This window comes from Dama dama, chromosome 14 (genome assembly GCF_033118175.1).
Source record: "Dama dama isolate Ldn47 chromosome 14, ASM3311817v1, whole genome shotgun sequence".
Classification (NCBI taxonomy): domain Eukaryota; kingdom Metazoa; phylum Chordata; class Mammalia; order Artiodactyla; family Cervidae; genus Dama; species Dama dama.
This window is the reverse complement of record NC_083694.1, coordinates 26,354,318-26,374,853: the sequence shown is the minus strand read 5'-3', so window position 1 is coordinate 26,374,853 and position 20,536 is coordinate 26,354,318. Positions and strand designations below refer to the sequence as shown.

The 20,536-nt window shown below is 41.5% G+C and overlaps 1 protein-coding gene across 10 annotated transcripts in view; it reads left to right on the top strand.

Moving 5' to 3' along the window:
* The first annotated feature begins 3,547 nt into the window (after window positions 1–3,547).
* ENAH (ENAH actin regulator) overlaps window positions 3,548–20,536 on the top strand; it is a 157,638-nt gene continuing 140,649 nt past the window's right edge. For 6 of the 10 annotated variants that reach the window (XM_061160149.1, XM_061160148.1, XM_061160147.1 and 3 more), the window contains exon 1: window positions 3,577–3,850. In XM_061160149.1, coding sequence (XP_061016132.1) covers window positions 3,846–3,850 — 5 coding nt within the window. In that variant the 5' untranslated portion in view covers window positions 3,577–3,845. Of the gene's footprint in view, window positions 3,851–20,536 lie in introns of all 10 variants that reach the window. The other 4 variants (XM_061160140.1, XM_061160142.1, XM_061160141.1 and 1 more) reach the window with 4 other exon arrangements.

Here is a 20,536-nt window from a genome sequence, read left to right as displayed (position 1 = left end):
GAACCCTCAGAGCCAGACTGACAACACTCCTGCAGCAAACCCATCTTCAGTAGAAGTGTGTTTTGTTTCATCTTACACTTGGGCACACACTACTAATAGAGGCATAGAACCACTTGGGATCGCGGGGATCACTGTGCATACCTAGGGCTTGGAGCAGGCCTTCCATTGTGGTGTTAAGCTGGGGTGTTGCTCTGTAAGCCAAAGTTTAAGTCCATGTACTCAGTGCTAAGAAGAGATTGTATTTCTTTTGATGAAGAGTTTCCTCTTCATCTTTGATTAGAGCAGTCATTCATTTATTTATTCATTTATTCGTTTATTTCCAAACATCCAGGTGCCTACCTGAGGGCCAGGTATTGGGCTTCAGGCTGAGCAACCCTTGTGAGAGAAAAATGCAAGCGATTTTCACCATTCAGCCAAGCCAATAAAATCAGCTAATTTTAAAGCAGCTTTACATTTTACTGTCTAACTCACTTATTTATGCCCTAGGAAGGCAGTATGATGTGATAGAAGGAGCAATGGACCAATAATTAGAAATCCTGGTGTAAGTTCCAGTTCTACCACAAAGAGACTGCGTGGCTGTGGGGCAGTTTACTTAACCTCTCTGGGCCTCACTTTCCTTTTTTGAAAATATGAGTGGGTTGGACTTAAGATTCCTTCCATCTCTAAAATTCTTTTATTCTATACGGTAACACATTCCACAAAGTTTCTTTTGTGACCAGAATTAGTTGGTGAATTCCCAGCTCAAGTTTCCCTTTTGCTCTCTTTTATTGTTAAACCAAATATGAACAAGAAGTAATAATATTTTGTCACAGCCAACAAATTGCCCTTCCACTGAATGACCTTTGGAGGTCAGGCCACCCATCACAACATCTAAATCCAAAGGCAATGGTATGATCAACTTGTGAACTGGAGGGCTGCCATCCAAAAGTATGGAAATGGTTGTAGCCAGCCAAAATTCTTGGCTGGTACATTTTTAATAAACATAGAAAATAAGAACAGCATTTTCCACTTGGATTGCTTAATTTGGTGCCCATACCATCGGAACACTTGCTGGAAGGATAAAGATGATGTGATATATCACTTATTTAGCGCAGGATGGATTAACGTGCACAAATGAGAAGTAGGTTATGGAGTCATCTGTAAGGCATTTTTATCCTTGCCTCTTGTCTCTGGCAAGAGATAGCTTGAGTCATTACAGCAACATCTCCACCCCTTTTGGCCCTTTGTAAGAGTTTTCCCTGAAACATAAGCTCTGCTGGATTTACTGTATTGCTATGAATGGACTAAGGCAAATTGGTGTGAATTCTTTGTGGTCGAATACCTCTTCTTAATATTTTTGTAAGATGGTTCAACATGTCTTATTACTTTTCCAAGAAAAAAACCTCCACAGCAAATGTTCTCTGGTTAATTTGGAGAATATCTGAGGTGCATGTGTTTTAATTACATAAATGACAGTGAGTGCTTAGGATAGGACAATGAGCCTCATAGTTAGTAGCTCTGGTTTTTAATTGCGGTGATTGCACAAACTCATCCAGTTCTTGGATTCTGTATTTCTGTCTCTACTTGTAATGTGGCAGCAAGGACATTTGATGGGCAAGACTGTTTTCTCTGCAGTGCTTGGAGATCCCTGAATAAAATACACTGTGATAGTTAAGATGTAATTAGACATGTGGGTGGAAATTAGTGTTCAAGCACACCATGTCTAAGCAGAGTCACTGTGCCTTTTTACTACCTGAGGCCACCCTGGTCCTGTGCCATAACTCCAGGTCACTGAGTATACAGCGCTGTTGGTTAGAGGCTGCAGGTTCCAAAAAGAAAATAAATAACTTGGTATTGAATCTGAAACCGGGAAGCTTTTTATAGTAAAAACTGGGCCACACAGTTCTACTATAGACAAGTCAGGCATTCATCAAGTATGACTATAACCGGTTCACTTTTCTTTTGGAAGTGTACATGATCTCAATTATCAAAACTATAGTTTGAATTGTACCTCCATCTTATAAAACACCAAAACTTTCTACTAGATTTCCGGAGTCATGGCAGGTCCTCCATTTTGGATTAGATTCTCCAGTCATACGGACCCAGTAGCAACAGACCTTTTCCTTCTCAGTCATCTTAAAAAACACACACTTCTCCGTGGGACTACAAAAGGCCTGCAATTTGTCCAGTTTAATTTTTCATTTGATTTTCGGATTTGCTTCTGGATACCGAAAAACTCCCACTACTATAAATCCTGGCTTTCTGGATGCACTCCCCCCTCCCCCAACGCCACTGACTTTAAATGAGTTTGCTTCGCCAGCATTTTACATTTTACCTTTTAAACGTGATTTCAAGACCAAACCAATGATGGAAAATTACAAACCATTATTACATCATTAGTATCCCCCCACGGTCCCCCTGCACCCCCACACGGAGTCTCCCACCCTTTATCCCCCTGTTGCGGCCGGAATTCCCTTTTTGCTAATGACGACAGAAAGCGGTTTCCCGTGCTGCGATTCTCTTCTTGCACTCTTGCTGCTGCACACGATGCCTCGCGCGTCTCCCGGTGACTGCGTTTCCCCGCGAGTTGGCCGCGTTCTTTCGGGGATGAAGTCATCCCTATACATGGTGTGTCTATTAGTTCGTTACATTGGTACAGCACACTGGGATTCCTCGGAAAGAAAAGGAGCGACGCGAACAATGATGACCATATTTTACATGTATACGCCACCCCTCCCCCCAGCCCGGGGGAATCGCCGGGAGCCGCGCGCGGCGGGGGCGGGCCGTGGGGCTGGCCGGGATGCCCAACGACTGGCAGGTCCGGGTCGTGAGATACAGCAACAGGGCGAGCTGAGGACAAGCCCCGCGCGAGGGCACCCGGACGGGCAGATCCGGAGTCCCTCCGGCCCGGCCCAGTGCCCAGTCTCACGCATCCCGATCGCCGCCTCCCGGCTCCCCACGCCTGTGCCGGCGGGTCCCGCACCGGGAGGTCCTGGCGCCCCAGTCTGGGCACTCAGCGCTCCGGCGCGGGGGAGGCCCGGGAGCTCCCCCAGGGTCAGGGGAGCGGGAGTAGACGGGGGCGGGGGGTGGGGGCGACGGCCAAAGACAACCCGGGGCGGGGGTGTGGGCAGCCCTGATCCCAGGGGCCCGGGGAGCGGGGCGGGGGCGGGCTGGGAAAGCAACAAAGAGCCTTTGCTAACCCGCCGTCGCCGGGCCCGCTCCCGCCCCTCGCGGCTCCCCGCAGGCCGGCGGGGTCCCGGGCCGGCGGCGCGGCGCGGGGAGCCCGGCCCCCCTGCCTCCCCCACCCCCCCCCGCACCGCCCCCTCGCCCTCGGGGGAAGGAGGGGAGGAAGGCGGCGCCTGCGTGCTCCTCCGCCGCGCGCCCCGCCTCCTCCCGGGCTCCTCACGGCGATCCGACTCTCCTCCCGCGGCTGCCGCAGCTGCCGGTTGCACACGGCCTCGGCGGCGGGCGCGGCGGGGCGCGAGCCTGTGGAGCGGCGGCCGGGCGCGCGGCCCCGGCGGGCACCCCTCCGAGGGCGGCCGAAGAAGCTCCCGGGGGAGGAGGAGGAGGAGGAGGTGAAGGAGGAGGAGGTGGGGGGCTGCGGCGGCCGCGGGACCCACACTCGGCGCCTCGGCCTCTCCGCCCCCTCCCCAGCTTTTCTTTCGCCCGCTCCTCTCCCGCTCCGGACCGGCGCCTCGGCTTTGTGCGAGGAGATGGTGTAGCCCCGCGGCCGCCTGGAGGAGGAGCTGGACACTTGTCTGCCGGCCCCGAGCTGCGTCCCCGCCCCTGGAGGAGAGACCCCCCCGCTCGGCTCGGCGCCTCCCGCGTCTCCCGGCTGCTGGGGAAGCCTCGGCGCGGCCGGCACCATGAGGTGAGGGGCGCGCGGGGCGGGGGCCGGCGGGCCATTGTGCCGCGGAGCCGCGACCCCTCTCTCTCGGTCTTTCCCCGGACCCCGCCTTCCCTCTCCCGGCCCGGCGCGTCTCCCAGGTCTCCGGTCTCTATCTCCCCCCCTCCCCCTTTGTCCCTTCTCATTTTTCTTTCTTTCTTGTAATCCTCCCTAGCCCCTCTTATTGGGGAGGGGGGGGCTCCTCTTTTCGACGTTCTCCCGTTTTCCCTCAAATGCTCCTCTTGAGCCCAGGATTTCCCTTCCTAAATTTAATGTGCTCCTGGCTCCCTCCCCCCCAGCCCTTGCGAGACAAACCTGGGAGATGGGGAGGGGTTCGAGAATCGAAGCGTGCTTGTTGCTGGGAAACAGGTATTTTTCCGTCTCTGTGTAAAAATTTCGTTCACTTTTATAACAAAACTCTCGTGTTTAACTAAAAAAAAAGGGATAAAAGTTTGAAAGACCTGTAATTTCTGTTGGGAATAAAGTGCTCTGGTAGTGGTAGGTGAAAGAGCTCAGAAAGGTGAAATTTCACGGTGGTGGGGGAAGGGAAAGAATTTATTACGTTAATATGGGGGGGGGGGAACACAGTGAAAGACTGCCATAAGTAAGTTGTTCGGGGTGTGTAAACGGGGGCGGGGGAGGGATTTGTTTGGAAAACCCTTTTCTCTTCCTCTAGCAGCCTGTGTTGCATTGCAGCAGCTGCCTTTTTCCTTTTTCTCTCTAATCAATAACACAGAAGCTAAATTATTTTTTCAGCCTCAAAGAATTGAATGTACCGTCGTAAAATGTTACTTTAATTGATACGATGAAACATATGGTGTGATATTTTTCGTGTTTGTTTCTCCAATTGTGTTAGAGAATAAACCGTGATGTGGTGTGTCATTCATTGGAGATTTTTTTTCAGCCTTTCTTGTGTTTTGTGTCCATAACCTCCTCTTTTCGGATTGGTGCAAGACTTCGTGAGAAATGGGACTTGGTAGACTGAAGGCTGATCCATTCTGCGTTATCATCCTTAAGGCCTTCCTTTTAGGTTAAACAATTGTGGATAAAAGTAAATTATTCCATTTCTGTCTTCTGAAAGAGATAGTCTTACAGTTCGTTTGGATTGGAATCTCCTTTGTGTTAAAAGATTAATGGCTAACCGTTGCCAAGACCCTTATAATGTAATACAATGAGATTTGAATGATATAATCTACACATTCCTGCGTTTTGGCAAGAAAATGTCATGTCATTGGAATTCTTTCTCAATTTAAGTAGTTTCCACTTTAAACTTTTTTTTCCTGTCAAGATTGAACACTACTTTACCATTTTGGTTTTTATTTTAATATATATGTATATTTGTGATAGAGCTTTCAGCTTATTGTGAATTTGAATTGTTTATCTCTGATTCAAGTTATGGAGCTTTATTTGAAGGCTTTAAAATTTGTTTTTAATGCTGTGTCTCTAAGTGACCCCTTTTCCTTTGTGATTTCACAAGCAAGTTATTTTCAAGTATAGATAGTGCAAAATGTAATTATGGCATACTTTGTAAAATATGGCTTGGAAAAACTTGAGCCATGCCTTTGAACATAGGTTTTTTTTTTTTGAATCAAGTTATTGATGTCCTTGAAAACTCTGGAACTACAATAAAGCATTGTTAATGTTAAGTCTTGTAATAAATTACATTGATTTCTGCTGTAACTTTTAATGCTTATAGGAGTTTTGGAGATCAGAATGTATCAAGTTGTTCCAAACTTTGGGTAAACTTTTCCCAACATTGAAAAATGTAAAACAATGAAAGTGAGTTATTTTAAAATGAAATGATTGTAAAGTTGTCAGATTCAAAGACGATGAACCAAAAAGAAAAGAAAAAACTTAAAAAATATTCAGTGAAGTTTGATCACTATCATGTATAGTTATCAACCTGTCAAAGGTAAATTATATCTTCACTTAAAAATTCCTTTTCTAATAAGAAGTAATTTGTAACTTTTAAGCTGTTTTCCTGCTCTGCTCTGTTCCTTATTAAATGTAGAAAGGGAGGAATCACACCGATGCTTCCCAGTAGCTTAAATATAGAAGATGCTACACAGGTCTGAAAAGTTTGTTAAAGTAGTCTACAGTAATTCTTTGTAGGCTAATTGTGAATAATTTACAAGCAGAAAAGAGGATCAGCTTTTCACTTTGGAAGGCATTGGATTATTTGGTAGGTGGTTTGTGCGACTCATATGTATTCACGTTTCCTTAGATACCTGTAAAAGCAGGATTGTCTGGTAAGGAAGTAAAAAGTGCTGGTTGCAAAAAGCTCTGGCATATTTTGGTGCGTAAGAAACGGCTTTTTAGGTTATAGTCATAATGATTTGGTCTCGATGCTTTCCAGTATGCTAGGACATAAATGTTACACTGTTAAATTGAGTCTCTCTAATTATGAGTAGTTCGGATGCTTTAAAGGCCATCCAGAAATACGAGTGTTTGGGTAGAAAATTTCCACTTAAGTTGGTATAATTCTGAAGAGGGGCTGTGATAAATATGTTGCGGTTTAGGCATTTGTGATAAGATGACTTTAGTTTCAGGAATGGCACTCACTGGTATAATGTAATAACTCCTTTGCAGAAGGGAATGGAATAATATCTTGTGCTTAGTTGCTCAGTCATGTCCAGCTTTCTGAGATCCTGTTCCTGAAGCAATCTTAATGGCATTCTACACATTTAAAAAGCTGTGTATAGAATTACTTGTTAGTACTTTTTTTAAAAACAGATGAGAATTAAAATGAGAACTTGTATTTCTTATACAAAACAGTGAGAGAGTTGAGACCTAAAAAACGGATACTTTTGTTGGTGGAACACCCGACTTTTTGTTCTATTCTTATTTTTCTTTTATGTAATGATTGAAAATTATAAGATGATTTGTGATATAGGTAGGGGATTATGTGTAATATTAATATAGCATATACCTTTTAAATGATTACATTTTTGCTTAGTTGGTTAGTTACTCAAATTTTTTTTTTTTTGATAGAGAAGCTTGTCTGATAGAAGATAGTTGCATGTAGCTTAGTGGCTAAGAAGAGCTCAGATGATTTCGGATTGACATTCTTAGATCTGTATTAAATAGTCCAGGATTCCACTCACTCTTCTGTGACGTTCTCATGGAAAAAAGGTGTAGTTGAGTTGTGAGGATTCAGCCAAGTCATTTATTAGCTGGATGACCTTGAGCTGATCACTTTATTTCACTGATCTGTATTTAAAAATATGTAAAAATAGGGATAGTTATTTACTGGGTATTAAGGATCAAATGATAATATTGACTAGAAGAGAGTGTGTATTGTGTACTTGTAAACCTTATACAGTTACATTACTCATCTTGTTTTAGGGCTTAGTTCTGTAAGGTAAACCTTTTGGGTAGTTTGCTTCACCTCATCTAGTTCAAGGATGGCAAGCAGGTTGTATTTTGCTTATCTACTCCCAGTTGATAGTGGCTGCCATATTGATAAAGGGCATAGCTGCATTTCTGAAAAAGGGCCCTGATGTTTGATTGGGATGAGGGTTGTACAGAATGGCAATAAAGTGTTTCCTGGTATGCGCCTTATTTAACCATCTGTGATCTAGTCCAGTCTTCTTATTTTATAGGTGAGGAAACCGATCTTTGTTTCCTTTCCTTGTGTGTGTTTAGTCTTTGAAGTAGTTATTGTGGCTTTGTTACCTTCGTTTATAGTAATGATAAATTTAATACACATTTTAAGAGTGTGGCATAGTTAAAGTTCAGAAGATCCAGGTTTTATATGCTGACATGTTAATGGAGAAAACTGATAAATATGGAGATTATTCTATTTCAAGGATTGTTGTGTCAATGGTCAAGTGAGAGCCCGTGAAAGGATAATAATAGTAGTCTCTATTCCCATGGATCTTGCCTTATGCTTGTGGGTTTTGGATGTGTGGCTTTCTTACAGAGGTTAATTTTAGGGGCAGATGCCAAATTTTCATTTTTTAGAATGTCAGTGCTTTGTATTTAGGCATTGTTTTGCCTTGTAGGCATTAAGGAATACATCATGAATAAGAATGTGGATTAATAAAGAAAAGGTCCTGGTTTTTACAGCAGTCAAGGTTTTCAGTTAGTCCAGTTGGAATAACTGAAATAACTGGCGGGCCCATTTGGCTGGTATAGAAGAAATTACTTACTCAACTGACAGCTTAGGTTACTTATCTTTTTGGTTACACAGCTTAAATCTGGGGTGACTGTATAACTTGTGAAACTCCCAGTCTTTTTTTTTTTTTTTTTTAACATCCCCTCCCTCTTGAGCCTCCCTTGCCATCCCACCCGTCTAGGTTGTTACACAGCTCTGATTGAGTTTCCAGAGTTATACGGCAAATTCCCATTGGCTATCTACTTTACACATGGTAATAGATGTTTCCATGTTACTCTCTCCCTACATCCCACCCTTTCTGCCCCCCCCCCCACCCTTGTGCATAAATCTGTTCTCTTTGTCTAACACCCAGTCTTTATCATAAGTGTAAGAAGGGTTTGGGAAAATGTGATTTCAATTTTTATGCAGTTGTTGGGGAGGAAAAAGACTTCAGTTCTTCCCATGCGCTTCTCTCCTTTCTCTGAATTGATGGATGAAACTGAGTGGAAGTAAAAGTCGAGAGAGAATCTGAGCTGAGGCTGTACTTCAGTGAATGCTTCCTCAAACAAAGGCTTATGAAGTTTTCTGGAATAGAAATCAGGAAGAGAATTCCTTGTCAGACCTGAGAAGTAGTCCTTGATTTATCTACTTCCCAGCTCTCTTCTGTGTTACTATGTCCTTTGCATATTTTTTTGCCATTGCATTTATTACACTGTTTTATAATGATGTGGATTTTTCTGTCCCTCTTCACTGTAAACTCCTTGAGAGTAGGACAGTGCTTTTATATTCAGGGTTCCAGCGAAATATTTGGCATAAGGTGGGTGCTTATATAAATGCTTGACTTGGGGGTGTCCTTTTCCAGAGTCTATTCACTAACAATAAGCACCACCATTTCTGGAGCGCCTATAATGTTTTGTAGCCATACTGGGTATTCTAGGATGTAAAATAGTATTCAGCATATAATAAATGTTAATAAAGTTATTTAATTCAAATAAAACAAGCATCCTGAACACAAGAATAGGTAGAGAGCTTGTTTCTTACCCAAACACAAAGCTCTGCTGCTGCTAAGTCGCTTCAGTCGTGTGACCCCATCGTTGTGCGACCCCATAGACGGCAGCCCACCAGGCTCCCTCATCCCTGGGATTCTCCAGGCAAGAACACTGGCGTGGGTTGCCATTTCCTTCTCCAGTGTATGAAAATGAAAAGTGAAAGGGAAGTCGCTCAGTCATGTCCAACTCTTAGCGACCCCATGGACTGCAGCCTACCAGGCTCCTCCCTCCATGGGATTTTCCAGGCAAGAGTCCTGGAGTGGGGTGTCATTGCCTTCTCGGAACAAAGCTCAGAAGTGGCCAAAAAGAGTCAGACTCAGGTTTGTCTAACTCCAAAGCCATTTTGGAGGATACTGGGTTTCCTTGACTTTCTCATTAAATTCTGAATTAACAGAATGGCCATCATTCTGTTTTTTAGTTTCTTTGATCATGGGACTTGCAAATATTTTTGAGCAACAAGCTCAAAATGCCTACATGTCTATTGGCTTAGCTGATTTCTACTCTGCTTAATGACTGTTTTGATCCTTATTAGTGCTTAAAATACCAATAATTGGATAGTTTGTGATATTCATGAAGAAAGGTTTATTAGTTAGCTCAAGGTGCTATAACAAAATCCCATAGAGATTTATTTTCTTAAAGTTCTGGAGGCTGGAAATCTTGAGATCAGGGTGCCAGTATGGCCAGTTCTGGTAGGACTGCCATCTTTTTGGACACTTTCTTGTTATGTCCTCATATGGTAGAGAGACAGAGGTCTCTCCCCTTTCTTACAAGGTCACTGATCCTTTTGGATTTGGACCCCACCCTTATGACCTCATTTAACCTTAATTACCTTCTTAATGCCCTGTCTCTGAATATAGTCAAAGAAGGGATAGGGCTTCAATATATGGATTTTTCTGGGAAATAATTCAGCCCATAGCAGAAGATAGCCCGGTTTTTTTTGGTCAGTGGATACTGCTTTGATGGAAGAAGTGAATCTGTATAATGCTTAGGTGATTTTTAGATTGACTGGTTTAAATAACTCTACATGAAGAAAGCATTTACTGATGAAATGATGAAACTGATTTATGAAAGAGACCTCCTACATTTTCTAGAAATTTCTGTACATTGGGAAGTTTTTGTTTTATAATGGCTCTGATAAGCTTACATTTATTTTTTCAAAGAATCCTTTTGGTATGAAACTATGCATATGGCTCAGTGCAGAGGTTGCATCAGTTCAGTTCAGTCACTCAGTCGTGTCCGACTCTTTGCGACCCCATGGACATCACCTGTCCATCACCAACTCCTGGAGCCTACTCAAAACTCATGTCCATCGCATTGGTGGTGCCATCCAACCATCTCATCCTCTGTCGTCTCCTTCTCCTCCCGCCTTCGATCTTTCCCAGCATCAGGGTCTTTTCCACTGAGTCAGTTCTTCGCATCAGGTGGCCAAAGTGTTGCATGTAAGAGGGTAAAAAGGACAGGCTTTAAAGTCAACCTGAGTTCAAAATAGGTTATAAACCTACTTTGAGTACATCACAATTTTTGAGATATGAATTTTTTCTATAAAATGGAGATACTTTTTTGCATTATAGTGTTGTTAAGGAGAATTAAATCAGAAATTATTTAAAACGCTGGCATAACATTTGGCACGTAAAATGGGCTTGGTGAGAGTAAATCCCCTACTTATGTGGAAGTCTGACATCTCCTAAGTTTATGTTAAGAATGTGAAAACTGATGTAAAATGGTGCAGCCGCTTTAGAAAACAAGTGCTAAACATAGAGTTACTAGATTACCCAGAAATTTCACTCCAGGGTATATGCACAAGATAAATAAAAATATATGTCCATACAAACTGGACACAAATGTTCATGGCAGCATTACTCATAAGAACCAAAAGGAACATGGTTGGAAACATGCTAAGTGAATGGAAGTCAGACACAAAAAGCCACTTTTGTGACAGGAAGAAGATTAACATTTGCTATGGTTTTGGGAGCGTAAAGGAAGATTGGGAAGTGAGTATGTGCAAGAGGGTTCCCTGACCCCATTCCGCTGTGTATAGGTGTCTGTGTGTGTTTGGATGCCGTCAGGGCGTCTGAGAATTCAACTGAATTCTGACGTTGCCTACCTGGAGATGGAAACGGATTCCACCTGTAAAGGGCTCAGTCCCACAAGACCCATCTTCTTCTTCTTTTTTTTTTTTTTATAATTTTAAGTCAGTGAGAATATGGGAGTATTTCTATTTTTTTTTTTTTTTATTAGTTGGAGGCTAATTACTTCACAACATTTCAGTGGGTTTTGTCATACATTGATAAGAATCAGCCATAGATTTACACGTATTCCCCATCCCGATCCCCCCTCCCACCTCCCTCTCCACCCGATTCCTCTGGGTCTTCCCAGTGCACCAGGCCCGAGCACTTGTCTCATGCATCCCACCTGGGCTGGTGATCTGTTTCACCATAGATAGTATACATGCTGTTCTTTTGAAACATCCCACCCTCACCTTCTCCCACAGAGTTCAAAAGTCTGTTCTGTATTTCTGTGTCTCTTTTTCTGTTTTGCATATAGGGTTATCGTTACCATCTTTCTAGATTCCATATATATGTGTTAGTATGTTGTAATGTTCTTTATCTTTCTGGCTTACTTCACTCTGTATAATGGGCTCCAGTTTCATCCATCTCATTAGGACTGGTTCAAATGAATTCTTTTTAACGGCTGAGTAATATTCCATGGTGTATATGTACCACAGCTTCCTTAGCCATTCATCTGCTGATGGGCATCTAGGTTGCTTCCATGTCCTGGCTATTATAAACAGTGCTGTGATGAACATTGGGGTGCATGTGTCTCTTTCAGATCTGGTTTCCTCAGTGTGTATGCCCAGAAGTGGGATTGCTGGGTCATATGGCAGTTCTATTTCCAGTTTTTTAAGAAATCTCCACACTGTTTTCCATAGTGGCTAGTTTGCATTCCCACCAACAGTGTAAGAGGGTTCCCTTTTCTCCACACCCTCTCCAGCATTTATTGCTTGTAGACTTTTGGATAGCAGCCATCCTGACTGGCGTGTAATGGTACCTCATTGTGGTTTTGATTTGCATTTCTCTAATAATGAGTGATGTTGAGCACCTTTTCATGTGTTTGTTAGCCATCTGTAAGTCTTCTTTGGAGAAATGTCTGTTTAGTTCTTTGGCCCATTTTTTGATTGGGTCATTTATTTTTCTGGGATTGAGCTGCAGGAGTTGCTTGTATATTTTTGAGATTAATCCTTTGTCTGTTGCTTCATTTGCTATTATTTTCTCCCAATCTGAGGGCTGTCTTTTCACCTTACTTATAGTTTCCTTTGTAGTGCAAAAGCTTTTAAGTTTCATTAGGTCCCATTTGTTTAGTTTTGCTTTTATTTCCAATATTCTGGGAGGTGGGTCATAGAGGATCTTGCTGTGATTTATGTCAGAGAGTGTTTTGCCTATATTCTCCTCTAGGAGTTTTATAGTTTCTGGTCTTACATTTAGATCTTTAATCCATTTTGAGTTTATTTTTGTGTATGGTGTTAGAAAGTGTTCTAGTTTCATTCTTTTACAAGTGGTTGACCAGTTTTCCCAGCACCACTTGTTAAAGAGGTTGTCTTTTTTCCATTGTATATCCTTGCCTCCTTTGTCAAAGATAAGGTGTCCATAGGTTCGTGGATTTATCTCTGGACTTTCTATTCTGTTCCATTGGTCTGTATTTCTGTCTTTGTGCCAGTACCATACAGTCTTGATGACTGTGGCTTTGTAGTATAGTCTGAAGTCAGGCAGGTTGATTCCTCCAGTTCCATTCTTTCTCAAGATTAATTTGGCTATTCGAGGTTTTTTGTATTTCCATACAAATTGTGAAATTCTTTGAAGACCCATCTTCTATTTCAGGAAGTGTGTCAGTCGTGTCTGACACTGTCCCCATGCACTGTAACCCACCAGGCTCCTCTGTCCATAGGATTCTCCAGGCAAGAATACTTGAGTGCAAGAATACTGGAGTGCATAGCCATTCCCTTCTCCAGGAGATCTTCCCAACCCAGGGATCGAACCTGGGTTTTCTGCATTGCAGGCGGATTCTTTACCGACTGAGCCACCAGGGAAGCCCCTTTCCATTTCAGAGATGAGTCGCAAGTCCAGGTTGTTACGTGTACTTCTGATTGACTGGCTGTGACTCAGAGGGCTCCATAGCCCCCTCCTCAGGTGTGATTACTTTTTTAGAATGGCTTGCAGATCTCTGGAAAGCTCGTTTACTCACTAGATTCCTCCTTTATTATTAAAAAAGATATTAAAGAGGATGAGCCAGATGAAGAGCTACACAGTTCCTGAACAAAGGAGCTTCTGTCCTTGTGGAACTTGGGTCATGGCATGGTGGCATATGGAAGTGTTCTGGTTCCCTGATGTGGAAGCTCTCAAAAAAGAGAGCCTGAAAGCCATTCTTTTGGGTTTTTGTAGAGGCCTCTTCACATTGTCATGATTGACTGAACCATTGACCAGTGGTGACTGATTCGACTTTCAGCCCCACTCCTCATCTTTGGAGATAGGATGGAGTGGGTAGGGGGGTGGCCCTGAAAGTTCCAACCCTCTAGTTACTTGGTTGGTCCTTCTGGCATCAGCCCCAGTCCTTGGGTGCTTCTGAAAGTTACTTCATTCACATAACCAAAAGACAGCTTTATCACTCTGCTTCAGAAATTCAAGCGTTGGGCGAGCTGTGAGCGTGAAACTGGAGGAAGACCAAATATATATCTTAAAAATCACAATGTATATTGGGTTTCCTTCTGGGATGATGGGAGATGTTCTAGAATTAAACAATGATGATCATTGTTCAACCTTGTGAATATACTTTATTGTTCGGTCGCTTAGTCATGTCCGACTCTTTGTAACCCCATGGGCTGCAGCACACGAGGCTTCCCTTGCATCACCATCTCCAGGAGTTTGCTCAGACTCATGTCCATTGAGTTGGTGATGCCATCCAACCATGTCATCCTCTGTTGTCCCCTTCTTCTCCTGCCCTCAGTCTTTCTCAGCATCAGGATCTTTTCTGAGTCAGCTCTTTGCATTGGGTGGCCAAAGTACTGGAAGTTCAGCATCAGTTCCTTCCAATGAGTATTCAGGATTAATATCCTTTAGGATTGACTGGTTTGATCTCCTTGCAGTCCAAGGGACTCTCAAGAGTCTTCTCCATCACCACAGTTCAAAAGCAGCAATTCTTCTTGGACTAATATTTTAAATTGACATCTTCATGTTTTCTAAAGAAGAGAGATTGAAGATAGAGAACCATTGGGCTTTTCTCTTTAGGGAACCAGGTGGGTGGGAGTGCTGAAGTGGAAACATTAATTAATGGTGCCTCTGAGAGGCCTGATCAAATTTTGGAGTTCTTTATGCGCAGGTAGCAGCCATCTCTCTGGTAGCTCTGTTACAACAAGGATGACTAAAGTCACTGATAATATCAGTGAAACAAGTCCGTCAGAATCTTCAGAAACCCATTTAATCTGGATAGTGATTTTTCTTGGGTCTGTTTACAGTAATCACAAATACCAGAGAAAGTTATGTCTTTGGTGTCATCAACCTTGATGATATTTTTGCCCTTCTAGGACATCTGGTCTTGACAAACCTATATGTCTAATGATAATGAAGTCAAAATGACTGACTGTGCTGCCCAGGTCCTCCTATCCTTTTTCGTATCTGTTGTTATATGTGTGAGAGTGGTGGGGAAGAAGATTCATAAAGAACCTCAGACCATAAAGTGAAATAAAATGAATAGCTCTTTAGGTCAAATCTCAAGAGAATCCAAATTGCTTGTGCAGTGAACTGATCTTTCTGTGCAGGTGTTGTGATATAAAATATTGGTTATGTTTGAGTGTCTGCTTTTGCTTTGAGAAGTCCCCTCCTCATCTACTCCAAATTCTCATCTCACATTAGACTAGTATTGCAAGCAAATTGTGTCCATTCCTTTTTTTTTTTTTTTTTAAGCAATTTAAGGTTTACGGATCAAAAAAGTTTTCATTTCATTTGCTTTCATCTCTTTTTAGTCTCTTATTTGCCTTGGTTTAAGAAAATGAACCCAATTTACTATTATCGAAACAAAGGTTTGGTCAGTGTTTGTTTTAATTACTTTTTTCTTTTCATTATAAAGCAGTACAAATTCTACATAGATTTTAGAAGGTATGGAAAGTATAAAGATTTCAATAACTTAAATCTAAACCATCTAGAATTTTAATATTTTGATATATAGCTTTCTAGACTTCGACTTCTCAATGCATATGGCATATGTTGTGCATCCTCAGTCATGTCCAACTCTTTGTGACCCCATGGACTGTAGCCTGCCAGGCACCTCTGTCCATGGAATTTTCCAGGCAAGAGTATTGGAGTGGGTTGCCATTTCCGTCTTCAGGGGATCATCCCAACCCAGGGATTGGACCCACCTCTGTTACGCGTCCTGCATTTGCAGGTCGGTTCTTTACCACTGGTGCCACCTGGAAGCCCCTATAATGCACATAAATGTGCTTGTGGGTGTATGAGTGTGTTTTAAGTAAAAGTGAGATCATACTATTTAGAAGCAAAATTATGTATTTTGTAACTGGCCGTTTTCCACATCTTGTCACTAAATAGAGATCTAAAATAATTTTAAGTGACTGCATGGTATTTTCACTATGCTTTGGGTAATCTTAATCTACTTAATCTCTTGAAAGTTGCTCAGTCGTGTCCGACTCTTTGTGACCCCATGGACTATACAGTCCATGGAGTTCTCCAGGCCAGAATACTGGAGTGGGTAGCCTTTCCCTTCTCCAGGGGATCTTCCCAACCGAGGGATTGAACCCAGCTCTCCTGCATTGCAGGCGGATTCTTTACCAACTGAGCCACAAGGGGTAGACTTAGATTTTTTTCCCTTGTTTATAAAAAATACTGCTATGAACATCTTTGGGTATATATATCTTTGTGCATATCATATTTTAAATCTGCACAGATACTTATGTTTTAGGATAAATTCATAGGATTAAATTGGAGAGTGTTTATTTTTCCCTTTTCTTTTTTCTATCAGCAGGTTCTGTTAGGTCTCCCTTTGCTTCTCTCTGCCTCACCAACACTGCTGAAACCCCGGCCACTGTTACTCACTGGAGCAGCTGGTATCCTCTCATTTCCGTTCTTGTGCCACATTCTCCGTACATCAGTTAGAATGGTCTTAAAGTGGAAATCCAATACTGTTCTTTGCCTGCTGAAGCCTTCAATGTCATCTTAGTGTTCTTGGGATAAAACTCAAACTAATAATAAAACCAAAATTATTAGTAGGTCCTGCCTGATCTGACTATATTCTAGTTCCTGGAATATGGGAATTCACAGGCTTCTGTGAGTATGCAATATTTGAGTGACTAATAAATGAAATTGCCAGACCAAAGGGAATTTTCTTAGTTTTTGGTACACATTACCAAATTAACAACAGCGGATGAGAGTGCCAGTTTCACCTCACTCTAACCAACTCAAGCCATTGTCAGCGTTTTTAATCTTTGCCTATCTGATAGGCAGAAGGTGTTATCTCATTGTTTTAATTTGTGTTTCTTTGATAGTAGAGTTGAATATTTCTTCTTGTGTTTATTCGACATTTCTTTTGACAGAGTTGTCTCTGCGTCCTTTGCCTGTTTCCCAAATAGGATTTTAATTGTTCTTGTAATGATTTATAACGTCTTTAAAAGGTAACCCTTTGTGGTGTAGATGTTTTATGCCAGTTATCTAATGTGGTATTAGAGACTGCCTCAAAACCTAGCAAAACATGTATGAGCTGGCTGGTCAGTTCCGCTGGACTCACTTGTATCTTTTCATTTCTTAACTAGGTTCATGTGCTATGTCTTTTTGTGTCTCACTTAGTAGTACCAGGTTGCAAGGTCTTCAAACTTCAGCCTGCATCCTCTTCCCTAATGCCTTCTTGGCCAAAGCCAGGCGATCAAGCCCAGAGTCAGGATGGGAGGAGACTACACACACATGAATCAAAATCAACCATATGTATCTCTTTTAAAAATAAAATGTTTATTTATTTATTTATTTATGGCTGCACTGGGTCTTCATTGCTCTGTGCAGGCTTTTTCTAGTTGTGACAAGCAAGGGCTACACCGTAGTAGCAATGTGTGGGCTTTTCATTGCTGAGGCTTCTCTTGTTGAAGAGCACAGGCTCTTGAGCTTGGCCTCAGTAGTTACGGGACACTGGCTTCGTTGCCCCAGGGCATGTGGCATCTTCCAATACCAGGGATCAAACCGTGTCCCCTGCATTGGCAGGCAGATTCTTAACCTCTGGACCACCAGGGAAGTCCAATTGTATGTATCTTATAAACAAATTGAGCGCTCATCTTTTAATTTTACTTTGGTATAGAAGCATTAAAGTTTCATGTCAGTTCTGTTAGTCTTTACCTTTATGGTTTCTGCCTTTGGTGTCAAGCCATTCCTTTTCAAACTAAAATGATACAGGTATTCACCCACATTTTCTTCTGTTACTTTTTGGTTTCATTTATGTTTAAATTTAAGCCACTTGAAATTTATTTTGGTGCATGATGGGAGGTTAGTACTTGACTAAATACCAAACAGTTAGTTGTCAGCATCATTTGTTGAAAAATCCGTCTTTTCCCATTTATTTGAAATGTCATACTCATTGTATACTGAATTCTCATAAATACTTAGCTCTGTTATTTGTTAACATTATTATTAATGTCATTATAACATTTGTTATTTGACTTATTAGTTACTTGTCTAATTTTAGGCTATTACCTCACTGTATTAATTACTCTGATTTTATAGTATATTTTAGTATCTAGAAAGGAAACTTACTGTTCATTTATTGTTTTTCAAAATTTTATTTGCTTTTCTATTTGATACATTCCTTTAGTTTAGTTTTAGAATCATTTCATCAGTTAAAGCAAAAATGAAATAAAAAATTGCACTCCCAAACCTGTTGGAGTTTTAATTAGAATTGTGTTAAATTAATGGATTAATATGGCTGGAGGAATTGACCCCTTTATAATATGGAATTTTCTGTTCTTTTTTGTCTCTGTATATTCAGATTTAAAAATTTTATCTTTAGTAAAGTGCAGCAGTACTTTAGTTTATAGTTTAGTAGGTTTGACATTGTACCTTTAAAAAGTTCTATATTTAGAAATTAAATTTTCAGCTCATTTTTGCTGTAAGTATATATCTGTTCTCATTTTTCTTTGTCTTAATTTTATTTAACATATATACTTATATTTAAACATAAAGCTTTTGATTTTGAGTTTTTCCTTCTCTAATAACTCATTTCCAATGTTGGCATTTCTATTCCTCAGTTTTCTTAGATGTTGAAATGTAATAGCTAACAGTTACTGAGTACTTACTGCCTGAAATACTTCCCATATAATCATTTAATACTCCCCTTTACAACTTATAAGGTAGAAACAGTTGTTAGCCTCCTTTTGTAGGTGAGAAAGATGAGTCTCAGGGTTGAGAACCTCGCCCAGGGTTCAGTTCAGTTCAGTCGTTCAGTTGTGTCCGACTCTGCGACCCCATGAATCGCAGCACTCCAGGCCTCCCTGTCTGTCACCAACTCCCTGAGTTTACTCAAACACGTGTCCGTCGAGTCGGTGATGCCATCCAACCATCTTATCCTCTTTTGTCCCCTGCTCCTCCTGCCCGCAATCCCTGCCAGCATCAGGGTCTTTTCCAATGAGTCAACTCTTTGCATGAGGTGGCCAAAGTATTGGAGTTTCAACTTCAACATCAGTCCTTCCAATGAACACCCAGGACTGATCTCCTTTAGGATGGACTGGTTGGATCTCCTGGCAGTCCAAGAGTCTTCTCCAACGCCCAGGGTTACCCGCTGGTAAACAGTGAACTGGGATTTCACCCCAGGCAGTCTGATTCCAGAGCCCGTACTTTTATCCACTATTCTAGGGTCTAGGGTCTCTCTGTAATGATTCACTTTTATGAACTGAGGTCTGTGTTTGAATTTTTCTAAATGTTGATGTGTGAATGAATATTTTTCTTTGTGATTTCATCATATAAGGGTTCTTTATTTTCTGAAGAACAAGGCCATGTAGAATGAATTGACCTAGAATAGGAGGAACATTTCAGAGATAGCAGGGGTGGGGAGAAAAAGGCTTTATTTGGGTTTAATCTTGAAAAGTGAAACAAAATTATGGAAACATTCATGTTACGGTTGCTACTGTGTGTTAAATTCTTAAGATGGAAGAAGAATGAATCAAGTGTTGGTTGCTTGTTTCACATAATTTTTCTTTAAAAATTGCAAGACGGTATGAAACTATACTATATTAATGTTATGATGGACTTTTCTAGTGTGATCCTAAAGAAAGTCATTTTTGCAAAAATATTCAAGGACTTATGTTTTCAGATTTTTTTGTTCTTGACCTCTTATTATCTCATCTTGATTAGCTTTCTCCAATTAATTGCTGGTGATGTCTGTTCAAATGCTTTTAGCTTCAAGTAGCAGACTCAAAGTACTTCAACATTAAGAACATTTACCATCTCATATAATTGAAAGTCTAGAGAAAGAGTGGGGTCCAAGCCCACTCCACTGAGTGGCTCACAGATGTCTCTGAGAACCCAGGTACATTTTGCCATCTTGAGTATCCATTTAATCTTCACACTGGTAGCAAGCAGGGCATGGGATTTCTGGGCTTCACTTTCAGAACCACTGATTCTTCATGGGAAGAAGGGTCGTCTTTTGTTCCTTTTCCGCCTTTCTTAAGGTATAATTTACATACAGCTAAATTTTAATCATAAGTATATCTACAGGTTGATTAATTTTTACTACATATACTCATCTGTGTAACTACCACCCAGGTCAGGATACAGAACATACTCATCACCCCATTAAGTGCCCTTAACATTCCTTCCAAGTCAGTGTCCCTCTCCAGTGTTCATTTCTGCCAGTGGCTTTGTGATTAGTTGGAAACAGTTCTCATCATTTTTAGGAACTTTGAAGAGTCCTGCGTCTCTTGGAAGGCTTGCACCTCAGCTTTGCACATGGTACACATTGTGTTGCTTTGTCATTGAAATACCTGCCATCATTGAGAGACTGGCAGGTAAACTGAACTGACAGAGGTTACTGTTAGCTTAGGAGGAATGTTTGACAGGGTTGAATTTTATAAGTGGTTAGTTCATTCATTTTTCTGGTGTGTATGTATTAGGATGATTTTGCTTTCCTGGGCAACCTGGGAAGTTATGGGAGTCCAGCAATGAATCATATTAAGACCCCAAGCCTATTTTGTCCTGTATTACATTTTTACATATGTGTTGCTGGATATTCTAATTTATTGCATTGGTGTATTACCCCATCCAGTCTGTGATCTGTGCAACAGTCAGATCTTTCTGAAATTTAGATTTATCAGCTCAATGTCATGTCTAAAACACTTCAGTGGCTTCATGTTGCTCTTAGAATTAAGACCAAACTTCCTTTTTATTGCCTACTTCCTGCGTGAATCTTCTTGCTCTGTGATTCCAAAGTTAGTAAAATGGCACAATAAGATGAATCCTCAAAAGCCAGTTAAAAAAACTAAAAGATGTACAT